Source organism: Zingiber officinale, chromosome 4A, assembly GCF_018446385.1.
Source record: "Zingiber officinale cultivar Zhangliang chromosome 4A, Zo_v1.1, whole genome shotgun sequence".
NCBI lineage: Eukaryota > Viridiplantae > Streptophyta > Magnoliopsida > Zingiberales > Zingiberaceae > Zingiber > Zingiber officinale.
This window is the reverse complement of record NC_055992.1, coordinates 129,011,232-129,025,898: the sequence shown is the minus strand read 5'-3', so window position 1 is coordinate 129,025,898 and position 14,667 is coordinate 129,011,232. Positions and strand designations below refer to the sequence as shown.

The 14,667-nt window shown below is 35.7% G+C and overlaps 1 protein-coding gene and 1 non-coding gene across 6 annotated transcripts; both read left to right on the top strand.

Moving 5' to 3' along the window:
- Positions 1–52: 52 nt before the first annotated feature.
- Positions 53–125, top strand: TRNAA-AGC. The gene has a single exon. It is a non-coding gene; the product is annotated as a tRNA-Ala (tRNA).
- Positions 126–332: 207 nt separating this feature from the next.
- On the top strand, positions 333–10,823 carry LOC121971151 (ALBINO3-like protein 1, chloroplastic). 5 transcript variants are annotated; one of them, XM_042522288.1, is made up of 14 exons: positions 333–811; positions 1,799–1,909; positions 2,808–2,882; positions 4,391–4,451; positions 5,723–5,796; positions 5,873–5,977; positions 6,683–6,790; positions 7,797–7,900; positions 9,116–9,346; positions 9,427–9,595; positions 9,677–9,787; positions 9,947–10,402; positions 10,478–10,527; positions 10,639–10,823. In XM_042522288.1, exons 1-12 carry the CDS (start codon positions 446–448, stop codon positions 10,013–10,015), a joined length of 1,584 nt encoding a protein of 527 aa, XP_042378222.1. In that variant the 5' UTR covers positions 333–445; the 3' UTR covers positions 10,016–10,402; positions 10,478–10,527; positions 10,639–10,823. The 5 variants fall into 5 exon arrangements, with proteins under 5 accessions (XP_042378222.1, XP_042378221.1, XP_042378218.1 ...); XM_042522287.1 differs by having other exon boundaries at positions 10,478–10,608; positions 10,670–10,823; XM_042522284.1 differs by lacking the exon at positions 10,478–10,527.
- The last annotated feature ends 3,844 nt before the right edge of the window (positions 10,824–14,667 follow it).

Below are 14,667 nucleotides of genomic sequence, written 5' to 3'. Positions count from 1 at the left end.
CCATTACATATATTTTACTTATTAAAGTTTAAAATATCGTATGTAATACAACGGGGATGTAGCTCAGATGGTAGAGCGCTCGCTTAGCATGCGAGAGGTACGGGGATCGATACCCCGCATCTCCAATTTTTTTTTCACCTTTTTAGTCACTATTTGCAAAAACTTATGATACAAAATTTAGCTATTGATGCATTTAAAAATATAAACTTACAATTCCCATCAGGAGCTTCAGATCCGCCAGATCAACAGCTTGGAGGCTCTATTGACTTCGCGGTGGTCAGTCGTGGTTGGTCTTGAAAGATCAAGACTCGGCTCTCATTTTGGTCCTCATCACACCACAAAAATATCACTTGCAGCGCCTTCCGTCCCGATCTCGCGCACCTCATCCCTCTTCGCTATCTCGCATCCTCCACCGCCGGCGAGGGTTTCGCGGAGCTTCTCATCTATGGCTTTCGCCTTCTCCTTAGACCTACAGTTCGTCAGTCGACCTCACTTCTCCTTCCGTTCCAGCGCTCCGTCGCCGTCCCTCCTCCCTCTCCGACGCCGTCGAGACCTCTTTGGGTTGGACAGCGGCCGCCCCTCTCCGGATTACCTCCGTGGATCCTTATACGTCAGAGCTGGACTCTCTCCGCATCTTCCTGACTTCGAGGCCACCGAGGGGCTCGCCCGAGAGCTGTTTGGCCGAGTGGAGGGTCTCCTCTACACCATCGCTGATGCGGCCGTCTCCTCCTCCGATGTCGTCGAGAAAAGCTCGAAGCAGAGTGATGACTGGTTGACGGGAATCACTAATTACCTCGAGACTGTACTCAAGGTTGGTATGTGATAAAGCGTGAGTCGAAAAGTATGACATAGAATGATAGAAGTTTGGTTTCTTCACAATAGCCCAATGTTTGCTAGGGTTACTACAGTCTAATAAAAAAATCTGTTTGATTGTAAATTATAAAATTAGATCTTTTGGTAAAGTTATAACGATTTTTTCTTCCAAGAAAACGCTGAAACAACACAATCAAAATATATAACTAAGTCGAAAACTGAACTTTATATCAATAAAAGCAAAAACAATCTTTTATATTTTGATGCTGTAGGCTATTTAAACAGGCCAGAGACTTGATGATTATGTTCTGGTCCGAACACCTACTGTTGAAACTGAAGTTCTCTCTTATAGGGATACATCCGGCCATTTCATCTTGCATAAATAAAATCTGGAATAGCTCAAGTTACAAAGATAAATTGTCATCACTTTTTGTGAGATTTGCATTGAAGAATTACATAGTATGTAAAAGGAAGAAAGTAAAATATTGCATATACACTAATAATTCTGGTTCTGTGAACTAATATCTGTTATTTATTATTATTATTGAGAAAGAAGTGAAAAGTGTTTCCTTTCAGTTAGTTGTGGCAATGACTAAATGTTGGAGAAAAATATAACTTTTCCCCCCTCATTTCTATGGGTTTTGTTTCATATGGTATCAGGTCAATTTATGAAGCAATAATACCATAGAAATCTGATAACCCAGTACTTTTGTTTTCACTGTATGTCACTTCCCTAGCAAACGGATGCCCATTGATATTTCCCAAATAACTATATTTGTTGGATTACAGTGAGATCATGTAACTTTATATTGTATTCACAATAAGCCCTGAGTAACTAGATGTAGCATTATGCTCGTGAAAAAAAAATTGATGCACAAATACATTTGTAAAGTTACTGACGTCTAAAGTATATTAGTTGTAAGTTTTTAACAACCTTTATAACCAGCCAGATCTGAAAATCTTGATGTGTGATTCCTTTATGCAGGTCTTGAAAGATGGATTATCCTCATTGCATGTTCCTTATTCATATGGATTTGCAATTATTCTACTGACAATTCTTGTAAAGGCAGCTACATTTCCTTTGACAAAAAAACAGGTTAATATCATTATTTTTTTTTTCACCTTTCAACTTACGAATTTTTAGATAATCTATTCAATGACAATGATATGTTTGCTATTTACACTACCTATACAATTAGATCATATTAGTAGGGGCTGAGCAAATTCTTTGTTGACTTAGAAAACTTTATGATAGTCCTCATAATGAGTTTTAAAGAAAAGGTTTTTTTAAAACTAATCTATCAATGTGTTAAAGCCTTAAAGGGCATGCGTGTTGGAGCTAGTGGGAGTGTAACAGAGGATTTTTCAATAAGAAACATGTAGAAAAAATTAGTTTAACAGAGATGAAGATTAATTAGTTTAATAGGGATGAAGATGCTAAGATAGATGTGTGAAGTTGCTAAAAAAGATAAAATAAAAAAATACGAGAGAAAGCAATTTTACATAATCATAAAGGTTTACTAGAGTGAGCAAGCAAGCTTTGTTGAACTGTGTATCACACTTATGTTGACTGGAGATAGGAGATGTCATGCATCATACCCTGAACCAAACCCTCTATGGTCAAAATGCTAGTGTTATCCTTTGATTTTTAGGTGTGTTGGTCATTCTGAATTTGCTTCAGATAAAGTTTGTTACAAGTCAAGTATAAACTTCATGACATTTTTGTAGCCACAATGTTATCCAGTGCAAATTGGCCTTTGCCAATTGGTTTGTCTAATCGAACTTCTTTGGATTCTTTTTGTAGTTTTATTCATCTCTATTAACAGTGATCCATGCACCCTTTTGAGTTTTTGTTTTCTTTTATTAAACAAACTACATAGTACATATTCAATGTTCATGGAATTTCTTCTTATACAAATTGCTGTCAAATTGATTAGCAACAAATATCTTTGATATTTTAGACAACAATCACCTAGAATAAGTGACTTTTACAGGTTGAGTCAGCACTTGCGATGCGAGCATTGCAACCTCAAATTAAGGCTATTCAACAGCGTTATACTGGAGATCAGGTAACTTATTATATTATATCATCCTTGTTGTTGGCTTGTGAAATTGTTCTCCTACATGGATGAATGGTAAAACTTCGCATTCTTATGTGTATAGTAAATTCTGAAAACATTATTTTCTGATCAAGCTTTGAGCTCTACACGTGCATGCTTTGTTAGCATTCTTAGATAGTTCCATAATTGGTAGGAACCAAGGAGAAATCAAGATTGAAGTGCATTATGATAGTTGACCACTTGGAAGAATTATAGTGCCTTTGTGTTTATTACTCTTTACTGACGAATTCAGTTGGCAATATCTCTGAAAGTTTTGTTCCTCCACCTAATTCTTGAAGATAAATCTGATTGGCAATCTGGTGGACTAGTATGCGCTAGTTTAAAATTATGACTATGGAGAGACCTAGTCAATGTACTGTATTAGTTGATGCTAATCTGATGAAATATAGGATTCTGGGTTTAGGTTGGTAATTTGATCTTAGAAAACACTTGTAAAATGGGTATGGCTTACGTTGTCATTGTGAAAAGATTTGGTTATGGGAATTGGGTAGACGATAGCATGTTATGATGTAGCCTTTTGAGAAAAGGCAGATGAACATAGAGGCGCTCTTAACAAGTAGGAAAGCATTGCTTGACTGATTGAATTGGTTATGCACACCATTAAGTTATCTTAAGAGACTTATTAATCTGATATGGAATGAGATATTAGTGGGAACTAGTTCATGGAGAAATTTATGGCATATACTAGACCTCTGAAAAATGGTGCAGAAAGAAAGAAGTTCAGCAAGTAGAGGTTACAAACGGGAATTCCGAGAAGCTTTCTGCAATTACCCGACTGAGATTTGTAAGAAGAGAAGCGAGGTTGCTAATAGAATTGCTACAGGCTACAACTAATGTCATATTAATTATTTAAAGAAACTTGTTTAATACAAACAGAGAATGTAATTCATGAAGTTGTATATTCAAGGGAAGTAAGAAATCAAGAAAGATGATTTCTAGTGAAGATAGCTATGGAGGTGTTTGGCCAATGCATGATATACACAATATAATGTTGCCTTACTGATTGTCCATAGGTTCAATTAGTTTAACACCCTATACTGGGATGGTAAATTCATCTTCTAGTTCTTTGACATTGGCACACAAGGTAAACAGAATGCTATCTAGGTGTGGCTACTTTGTCAATGATGGTATACAATTATACAGATGCTGCTGTATGGTTCCCAGTTGCTCTCCTGAACCATTCTTTTCCCCATGTTTGATGAATAGTGGGCCATGGTGAGACAGAACTTTAGTTAGTCTTCTTCACTGAACTGTCCAAGATGCAATCTCTAATTTTTCTCACCCTATCAGGACTTCTCCCTTGTATGGCTACAAATTTGTTCAACCATGAGAAACAGTTCTCTTATGCAAAAAACTTTAGATTTTACAAAAAAGAAAAGAGTGCAAAAATAAATAGATTGTAGCAGATACTTGTACAAAGGTTTAAGATGTTTCTAAAGATACTTACAAATATGCAGGAAAGGATACAACTGGAGACTGCCCGCCTCTATAAACTTGCTGGTATAAACCCTTTGGCTGGTGAGTGTTGCTATTTATCTTTTCCTGTTGCTATCAATAGAAGGGATTTTGTTTTAATATGGGGATTTTGCTTTTTTACTTTTTTTTTTTTTTTCTCTCATTCGGTATTCTTAAGTCATAATATCTTTATTTAGCAGTTCTTTCAAATTTCTCTTGGGTAAAAAAATATCCTTGCCAAGAGGTCATACTAGAAATATTCTGGTTATGCCTCTAGCTACAAGCCTACAAGGTCTACATGTTCTGCAATCTAGAGATACACGAGATCTAACATAGATCAATGAGGCTTTATCTTTGACATAACATCTTCAATCCCATATGACAGATAAATTGCTATTTTAGCATTGATTCAGTGCAATAAGCACAAGGAACAGACTAATATATCATACTCAATCTTTATTGTTGTACATTCCTAATGAGGGAAAATTTAACACAATAACAGATAGAAGTCACAAGTCCCAACTAGATTGATAGCTTTATAGATCTTTGCCTGCTAATGGACTATGCATAAAGTTATATGGTGGAAACTCACTATTCTGTGTATATGAATTACTACCCAGTATCGGTAGCAATTGACCAAGTATATGTATATATAGGTTTACTACATGAGGCATTGCCTAGGTGTTTAATTCCCCGCAAGACTAGGTGGGGCAATCTAGTATCCTACTAAGTGCTATCCAGGACATTATATCCTGTGTGTTTTTGCACTGGATTTTGACTACAGAAGGTGTTGATAATATTAATGCGGCTAATAGAGATTTTACATCGATCATGTTTAGTTGCAAGCAAGGAATTTTAAAAAGAGAGTCTTGTCTACTCTCTGTAGAGACATGCCCAATATGCATACATTTATTTGGCCCATTAAATAGCAAATGAGGAGGACCTATAAAAGTGACAGCAAGTAAACTAAGTCTCAAAGGATGGAAGCATGTCCATGGAACCTGCCGCTTTAACACTATATCGTAGATCTATTAGATCAATTTTGATTATGTCAACAGGAGTTTTCTTTGTCTCCCCTACCCCTCCTCATAACATCAACTCAAATATACTCATTTTTGACTGGGGATTAAGATCTATTATTGTTTTTGAACATTTTCATACCATGTTAACTTATTTTCTCTTAATTTTTTTCCTTATGAAGCTTTAGGAAATTTTGTTGCTTTCTGCTATGTGTTGCTTTCATACACTTTTTGATGTTTGTGTTTTTTGAACAGTAAGAATTTTACTATTTTCTTTCTTCACTTTTTGTATTTATTCAACATTTTTCCTGTCAGGATGCTTGCCTACCTTGTTAACTATACCTGTATGGATTGGACTGTACAGGGCTCTGTCAAATGTTGCTAATGAGGTTGTTCATTGGTTGCTTGTGTTTTTATCTCATTTTTTATGTGATATCTATGAACCTGGACTCTTCGTTATTATAGGGACTCCTTACTGAAGGTTTTTTCTGGATACCTTCTTTGTCTGGCCCTACTACAATTGCAGCCCGACAAAGTGGCAGTGGAATTTCTTGGCTTTTTCCTTTTGTGGTAAGTGTGCTATACATTGATTTCTTAAAATCATCATCCAGTATTATCTTTTAATTATGGGTCATTGACTAGCTATCCTGTTTGCAATTCAGTTCATTTTTCATTTTTTTGCAAGTATTGTAGCATGTATCACTGGATGGAAATTACATGATCAGACATTGTATAAGGAGTAAATGTGAATGAGGAATTGAGGTCATGTTGCAATTATGGAGTCACAATAAGCTTTATAATTCTTTTTAATTAGGATTTTTCTCTGTGAATTTCTAGATTTCTCCACACGCATCTTCAAATAGGGAATGACTTGATACCTGTTTCAGATGTTAGGCATTCTCTTTCAGCCTTTGTAGAATTGTGAAAAGAGATTCCAATAAAAGGCATCCTTGTCAATCATAATAGCACTAGATTAATTTTCATGGAACAAGCACTTGCCAATAAAACCTCTGGTTTCTAGCATCTAATTGTTTGATTGCTCACTTCCGTACTTCCACAGCAACACCACAGCTTATTTTCTTCCATCTCATTAACCTTCAATTGGTTACTTCATTCTCCAAGTTCTTATAATCTCATAAGTGTTATTTCAATTTCATGTTTCTTGACTGGTCTCTTAATTCATTTAAAAATTTACCCTCTCAGCAATCAGTTATTTGAATTATTTTCAAAACAAAGAATGTAATCTCATCTGTCTTCTTGTTAATAATATTGCAGGATGGTCATCCACCTCTTGGATGGTCAGACACATTTGCTTATCTGGTTTTGCCAGTTTTACTAGTTATCTCACAATACATATCCTCACAGATCATGCAGTCATCACAGGTATGTTTATATACACACATACACATACAGATTCTTCTTGCTAATATTACCAGGTTACCTCCGAAGCCTTTGAATGTAAATTTTGGTGAAAAGAAAATCTTTTGTGCTATACTTCCTTACTCATTAACTTGCATACACCATTTTGCTAGTAGTTATTTTATGCAAAGACCTAGACTATTTTCTGTAGTATCTCTTCCATGTATGCATTGGAGCTTCCTAATTGAAAAAATTAAAAGCATCAATATAGTTCTATCTATCTTCAAAAGGCTGGGAAACTTAGACAAGTGCTATCGCCTGCGATTCCATTCAGTTTACACTTTACAAGAACCATTTATTTTAGAGGCTTGGTATCACAAACTAATGATCTTAGTTTTTATTGTCCACCAATTTGCTAAATGCTGTTGCAATGATGCTCTTCCTATCAGTTTCAAGAATCCCACTGGATAGGTACTCTACCTCATGGAAACTTCATGTTCATACTAATTAACTATATAAATGTTCCATACGAAAGAGATTCTGACCAACAAAGCATAATTTCTTCTACATTGCTACTGGCATTTCATTTACACTGTTTGACCTATAAGTTGGTTTCATGGAGTGTCACCTGCTCCCAATTTACTAATGCTTTTGGTAAATATTTTGTTTTTTCAATTGGATAATCATTAAACAGTAAAGTAATAGCATATATGCTAAGAAAGAAGCACCTTGATTTGTGATAACTTTACCACGTCCTTTGTTGATATTAGAGGACTATAATTTGATTCTCATTTTAAAAATCTCCATAAGTAGAATGGGTATGCTTGGATGTAATTGGTCTCTTCTTGTAGATCTCACTTTTGTTTTTACAGTATCTGTATCAATACCTATGATGCTTTGAGTGGTCTTCAAATTTTGTAATTGCTGTTATAGGGATACTGAGTGTAAAAGAATGAATTTCATCACAATAGATCATGATAAAGCTCTGTTTTTCTTAAAGTTTTCATACTTCCTCGTTCCCATATTTCAGGTTAATGATCCCAGCCAACAGAATGCTCAAGCTGTAACAAAGTTCCTTCCTCTGTTGATTGGCTACTTTGCTCTTTCAGTTCCTTCAGGCCTCAGTTTATATTGGTTAGCCATCATCATTGCATTCCATCCTTTGCTCTCAATAAATACGTTCCCCATTTTCCCCCAAATTTTGGCATGATACTTATGAATGCTTTCAAGGCATATAGCTTAAAAGGAGCTATATAGTTGTTTGACACTTTGACTATGAATTTTTAGATGACTATGATCACTACCATTTGTAATTTATTTCGCCATAATTTACCTTTTGGCATAAGAGAAAGGATCTAGAATATGGAAAAGGGGAGCAGAAGAAATCATGTTTGTAGAAGATCCCTTGCCTTGGGCTACCTTGTTGCTGAAGTGCCATTGCAGCAACTCTGTTGTGAAATGGAAGTCCCAAACCTTACGCCTCTGGAAGCCTAGCCCACATGGAAGCTCCTTTGGGGAAACCTGACCTTAAAGTTTCAAACCTGTTTCACATGCTGGTTGGGTTGAAACGATAACTTTCATCTATGTCAATTGGCATGGAAAGGTTTTTAAAACCATGCCCCCACCATCTTGCTAAGGTTGTTTGTCTTGCATAAGGGAGTTGTTAGTTTCAAATCTTGATTGATATTTGAATCAAAGAAGGAAAGAAGTGAAGGAAAACCGCTAAACTGGCAGAAAGCAGATTACCTTTTTTCGTATTAACTTCTCAATTGTAGTAATTTTATAATTGTGGTAGGATGACTCATAAGCAGGAATCACGTTTGTAGAAGATCCCTTGCCTTGGGCTACCTTGTTGTTGAAGTGCCATCGCAGCAGCCCTGTTGTGAAATGGAAGTCCCAAACCTTATGCCTGTGGAAGCGTAGCCCACATGGAAGCTCCTTTGGGTAAACCTGACCTTCTCAAAGTTTCAAGCCTGTTTCACATGCTGGTTGGGGTGAAATGACAACTTTCACCTATGTCAATTGGCATGGAATGGTTTTTAAAACCATGCCCACCATCTTGCTAAGGTTGTTTGTCTTGCATAAGGGAGTTGTTAGTTTCAAATCTTGATTGATATTTGGATCAAAGAAGGAAAAAGTGAAGGAAAACCGCTAAACTGGCAGAAAGCAGATGACCTTTTTCTTATGAACTTCTCAATTGTAGTAATTTTATAATTGTGGTAGGATGACTCATAAGATTGCAATTCTATTTTGATGTGGTTTGTCGCAATCTAGCTCTTGGTTAAAATAAAAAAAATATAATCATGATCAAATTAGGTCTCATCAATTTGGTTGTATTTTGATTTACAGGCTGACAAATAATATTTTGAGCACTGCGCAGCAAATATGGCTTCAAAAGCTTGGAGGTGCTAAAAATCCAGTTCAAGATTACATAAATATTACAACCAGAGATGATAGCTCCACTAGACAGAAGACTATTTCTACTGCGCAGAAGACTGTTTCTGATGTAGGAGCTGATTTCTCAAACCCCAGTCAAGGCCAACAAAATGAAATAACAGGCGGATTACGTCCTGGTGAAAGGTTAATATATATTTAGCTTCTCAGTGGCAGATCTTTAATGTCATTTTTCCTATTGCATGAGTTCCTGATTTTTGAAACAGGTTCAAGCAAATCAAGGAGGAAGAAGCACGTAGGAGAAAACAAAGGGAAGAAGCAAAGAAGAGAGCTCTCGAGGCAACTGAACATTCTGATATAGCCATCAAGCAGATAAGCTTGGAAGCCACATCAATTGAAACTAGTGATGAACCCATTGAGAATGCAGATATACAGGTGTTTCTCAAATGCTTAAAAATGTGTTTCCTTATACCCTCTGTTTTCAAAGAATAGGATTTTACTTGGCTAATTAAACAGGTCCTAAAGAAGGAAAAGGAAGTGCATTTGTCTGTGACTGAAAATGGAGGGCTCAATTCCAAAACTAGGATGTCCAATGAAGATAACATAGGAACTGGGAATGTTATAAAGGTAACTGTCTTTATATCAAGGTTCTATGCACTAAATGACGGTTTGGTTTTACATAGATGTGTATAAGAGCTGTCATTCTAAATTAATGTATAATGAATCTGGCATTGCCTCTATTTTAAGTTGTATCTATTCTCATTATCAATGATGCCTTCTCTTCAGGAAGAAACTGCTAGTTTGACCAGCGAGCGGACATCACAGTCCCCCCTTGATGAAAGAGAAAGAGATTAAATTTCATCGGTCAACATCTTCTCACAAAGTAAATTGCATACATCAAAGTGTTTCTTGTATTAACCTGAAAGCAGAAAGGGCTGTCAATTTTTCTTTGCCAATTTTACTGGCAGAATTTCACTGTAGTCATGACCACCCTATTATGCACGGCAAATTGCTCCAGCTGTCTTTAGTTCTTCATCATGTAGATATAAAGTTTTGTAGCTCCTAATGTAACATTTAAACATTATGCTCATCATCCATCCAGGCAACTGGTCATTTTGTTGTATATAAATAGCCATAATTTTGTCTTTGTAACTTTCCCCGCTTGGCAAGCTGAGTTACTGATGTGCACCTGGTGACTGATTGTTCTGCTACACAATGTTTCTAAGTTGACTCGAATTTCAGGTCAGGACTTGTTTACTTGTTTCTACTCAGTTGATTGTTCGAGTAATCTTCTAAATGGTGTCTTTTTTGCTTCAGGTTAGATTTGTGGTCGCATGCTTTCTGTCATTGCTATATTTGAGCACAAAGTTATGCAACTGAATGAAAGATGAAAATTCTCTCTTTATTTTTCTCCTGTTGTGATATTGCTCATGCTGTCTTTTCACAAGGTGCTGTCTGATCTTACTCTTGATTTACAGGGTGCTGTCTGATCTTACTTTTGACTTGCAGGCTTCTCCCAGACAGAAACACGTTGGATCTAACTCTTTTGATTTAGAAACAGCTAGTGGATAAAAAACATTTTTTTATTCTGTTTTTGTTATGAAATGAGTTCGCCAACTTAGATCACACTATTTCAAAGGTTGATGACCCTTGCTTCCGTATATATCACTGAATCATGTTTTGACTTTGTTTTTTTTTTTTATTAATAATCTTAAATTTCTATTCCTCTGCTGAAAAACATTAGTCCGTCATTTCTGGTTGAAGCCTCCTGTTTTAGTGCCACAAAATGACAGATCTATCAAGCACTGGTTGATAGACTATGTTATCCAAAACAATACATATATAGATCTAAATATGATGGATCTCTGCCAATATGGTTTTTCATAATCCTCGAACAATACATATATGGATCTAAATATCACTTAGCGTGACCTAACAATCTTATGTCTTTTAGAGATGTGCGTTATATCTTTTTTTTTTTTCAATCTTTTTCGCATGTGAATATGCCTCTATATCACGAACCATGTGATATGCCAACATCTTGGACCTCCACGTCTGAGTCACATCACAATCAAAGTCTCAATTAAAAGAATCAAACAAAAGGCTAATTAAGAAGCTATATTCTTTTTCTTCAAGATGGTAAGCAGAAACATCTTCCTTGATTAACTATACATTTGCACTCTCCAAATGATTGCTATTACAGCAACCATAAATCTTGCGCTCGAAACACCAAACATTAACAAGAGATGTGTTATTAGGATACTTCCTTAAGATGATTATTGCATTCTGCCTCGATACTGTATGATGATTAAGTTTAGTGTCATAATATTTTTACCTTTCATTCATTGAAGGTGACCATGGCTCAGTTTTATGAAAGTTTCTATCAGCTATTGAATAAATTCAGAAAGCATAGATGGGTCACGGGAATGGTCCAACACCACGAGTGATTTATGTACTCATTGATCATATATGAAATGATTATTTTCTCTACTTGAATCCGATCTAATTAGGGATTCAATTCGAAATCAAGATGGATTAATGGTAGACGTGTATGGTACGCTGCAAGCTGCCATGTACATCGATCAACTCTTAGAATTCATTTTTACATGTTGTGTTTGTGTAAGAATACTAATTCCATACACTCCACTTTGGTGCAACGAACGGCGCCGGTCTCGCTGGTGCACCCGCACCATCACAGAAATGGTGACTGATGAGACAGATTCCTAAATTATAGTTATCATATTACGTACAGATATTGCTCAGAGAAAAATATAAGCCTAAATTATAGTTATCATTTCTTTACTAAGTCAAGTCGTCGTCAAAACGAACTTGATACGTTTGCATGTCTTCTTCCATTGCTGGGCAATAATGGAGCCCAGTCAAGTCGTCGTCAAAACGAACTTGATACGTTTGCATGTCTTCTTCCATTGCCGGCCGCCTGAAGTCACTCATTCTTATTGGCCAATAACGGAGACGTATGTTGGAATTTTGATGGAATTTGAATGAGAATATAAGAAGCGTAGGAGAGACTTTATAATAAGTATGAGAATGAGAGAAATATTTACTATTTGTTATTCATCACCCTACAAGGATCCTATTCATACATGTAGATTCATACTTTTACAATTTTTTACAATTATATCACGTCATCAAGCATAAGATAATTATATTTTATTCTTTTTTATACTAATAACTTTTGTTATAAAGAATTTCATTGAACTTAGATAATTGAACTTTGCTTACTTGATGAAGAGTCACATGAAGTCAAATTGATTTTGATAACTTCCTTACATGGTTGATGAAGTCAAGTTGTTCTTGGCATTGTTCTTGTATAGTTGAAGAAGTCAATTTATTTTTGGAATAAGTTCATATGTCAACATCTGTCCCACTTAAACTTATTCTTCCTTGAACTTCCAATAATTTTCTTAAGATTTCGCTTTTAGAAACTTTGTAAACATATCAATTACTTGATCACTTGACTTCACATTGAGCAATTCTATATTTTTTTTGTGACTTAATATACTCCCTTATGAAATGAAAATGAGTATTTATATGTTTGGATCTTTCATGATAACTACATTTTTGGCTAAAGTAATTGCTGATTTGTTATCCACGTAGATCTTGGTTGTAACTTCTTATTGCAATCTAAGGTCTTGGAGTAATCTCTTTAGCCAAATAGTATGACAAACACAAGAGGTTATAGCAATACATTCAACTTCACAAGTTGATAAATTAAAAATTGATTGTTTCTTTGAACACCAAGTGAATGCAACATTACCCAGATAAAACATGTATCTAGTAGTGCTCTTACAAACATCATAACTTCTAGTCCAATTGTTATCACTAAAATAAAAAAAAAAACTCTATATCTTTCGTTGATAAATAAAGAAACCCATAATCAATTGTCCCTTTGATATATCTAAGAATTCTCCTAACTGTATATAAGTGAGAAGATTTTGCAATTTCTATATACCTGCTTACCAAACTAACTTCAAATAATATATCAGGTCTTGTACATGTCAGATACTTAAAACAACCTACAAGACTTTTATAATAAGTCGTTTCACAAATCTACCTTCTCCATCTGTAGTCATTCTAATGTCATATTAAATAGGCATATCCATAACAGAATAATTTTTCATTGAAAATTTCTTCAGAATCTCATTAGTATATTTTTCTTGTGATATGAAAATTCTCTCTTCTCTTTATTATACTTCAATATCGAGAAAGTATCTCATCAATTTTAATCTGCCATCTCAATCCTAGGAAGTAATCTTCTAAATGATGTCTTTCTTGCTTCAGGTTAAAAAAATTCTCTATTTATTTATTTTTCCTGATATGATATTGCTTTGGCCTTTGGCTTTGGCTTTTCACAAGGGGTTGTCCGATCTCACTCTTGATTTACAAGGTGCTGTCATCTTACTTTTGACATAATCAAACTACTCAAACCTTGGGCAAGATATTTGTAAATCAATTTTAAACTTCTCTAAATATTAATATATTGAGATATAAGGAAAACTTTATCCCTGGTGCTCTCTTTGCACATCGAAGAAACACCAAGCAATATGTTCTCCGTAAAAAATTCAAATGATTAAACAATATTGAAATGATAAATACTTGTGTTAAATCTTGACACTGAAAAAAATAATAATTATCCTAAGAACTGAAATGAGAGAGGAATTATGAAGAAAATAAGATGATAAATAAAGAGAAATTGACATCGGATAGTATAATAATTATCCTATGGATGATATTGATTTAGTTAATTCGAACACAAACATCAGAAATAATATTTTAAAACATATTGATTCAAAAGAATAGAAAAAGACAAAAAAGAAAATAAATGGTGATTCCGTTTGGAAGCTGAGTCAGATGAAGACGGGCCTTGCTGTACGGAAAGTTGACAGAGAGTCGTTGAAGTGTTGAATCTGCCCGGTACCCCCCTGGAAAGGTTCACACGGGCGGTTGACGGCTAGAGATGATCAGGACGATGACGCTGTTGCCCTGCGCACACTCAGACGAATCCCCCGGTCGTTAAAGACCAGAAACCAGGGAAAAAGTCCCCGGGTCAGGCCCTCCGACGCTCAAGTCAGGTACTTTTTCCCCAGAAATCGCAGAGAAAGGACGAAAAGTAGAGACTAGTGAGAAATGACGAGTGAGCGTAACTGTATAAGGGACAAGGCATCCCTTTTTATACTGTAACGAAAGTTTCTAGGTCTGACGGGTGTCAGGGAATGTCGGCTGTCAAGCTTTGTCTGGCAGTGATTGACACGTGGCTTTTCTTAATAGGCTGGCGGCAAAACCGAAGGTGTATTGAGCCCCGACTGTTGGTATATTCCCTGACACCTTGATTATTCTCTCTGACAAGCAGTTACGATTCCTTGGCTGATTTGTCCCGTAGTGTCTGACCGATGAGCCCGCGTTCCGAGATCTGGGCTCGCCCTGCTTTTATATAATATTACCCTTTTGTATGCCCCGACCTGTGTTAAGCTTGTATCCAGACCTGC

Coding starts and splice junctions, on each gene's coding strand:
- LOC121971151 (XM_042522284.1), top strand. CDS start 446: ATGGCTTTCGCCTTCTCCTTAGACCTACAGTTCGTCAGTCGACCTCAC. Junction 5,978..6,682: donor CTTGGCTTTTTCCTTTTGTG/GTAAGTGTGCTA, acceptor ATAATATTGCAG/GATGGTCATCCACCTCTTGG. Junction 9,596..9,676: donor TTGAGAATGCAGATATACAG/GTGTTTCTCAAA, acceptor CTAATTAAACAG/GTCCTAAAGAAGGAAAAGGA.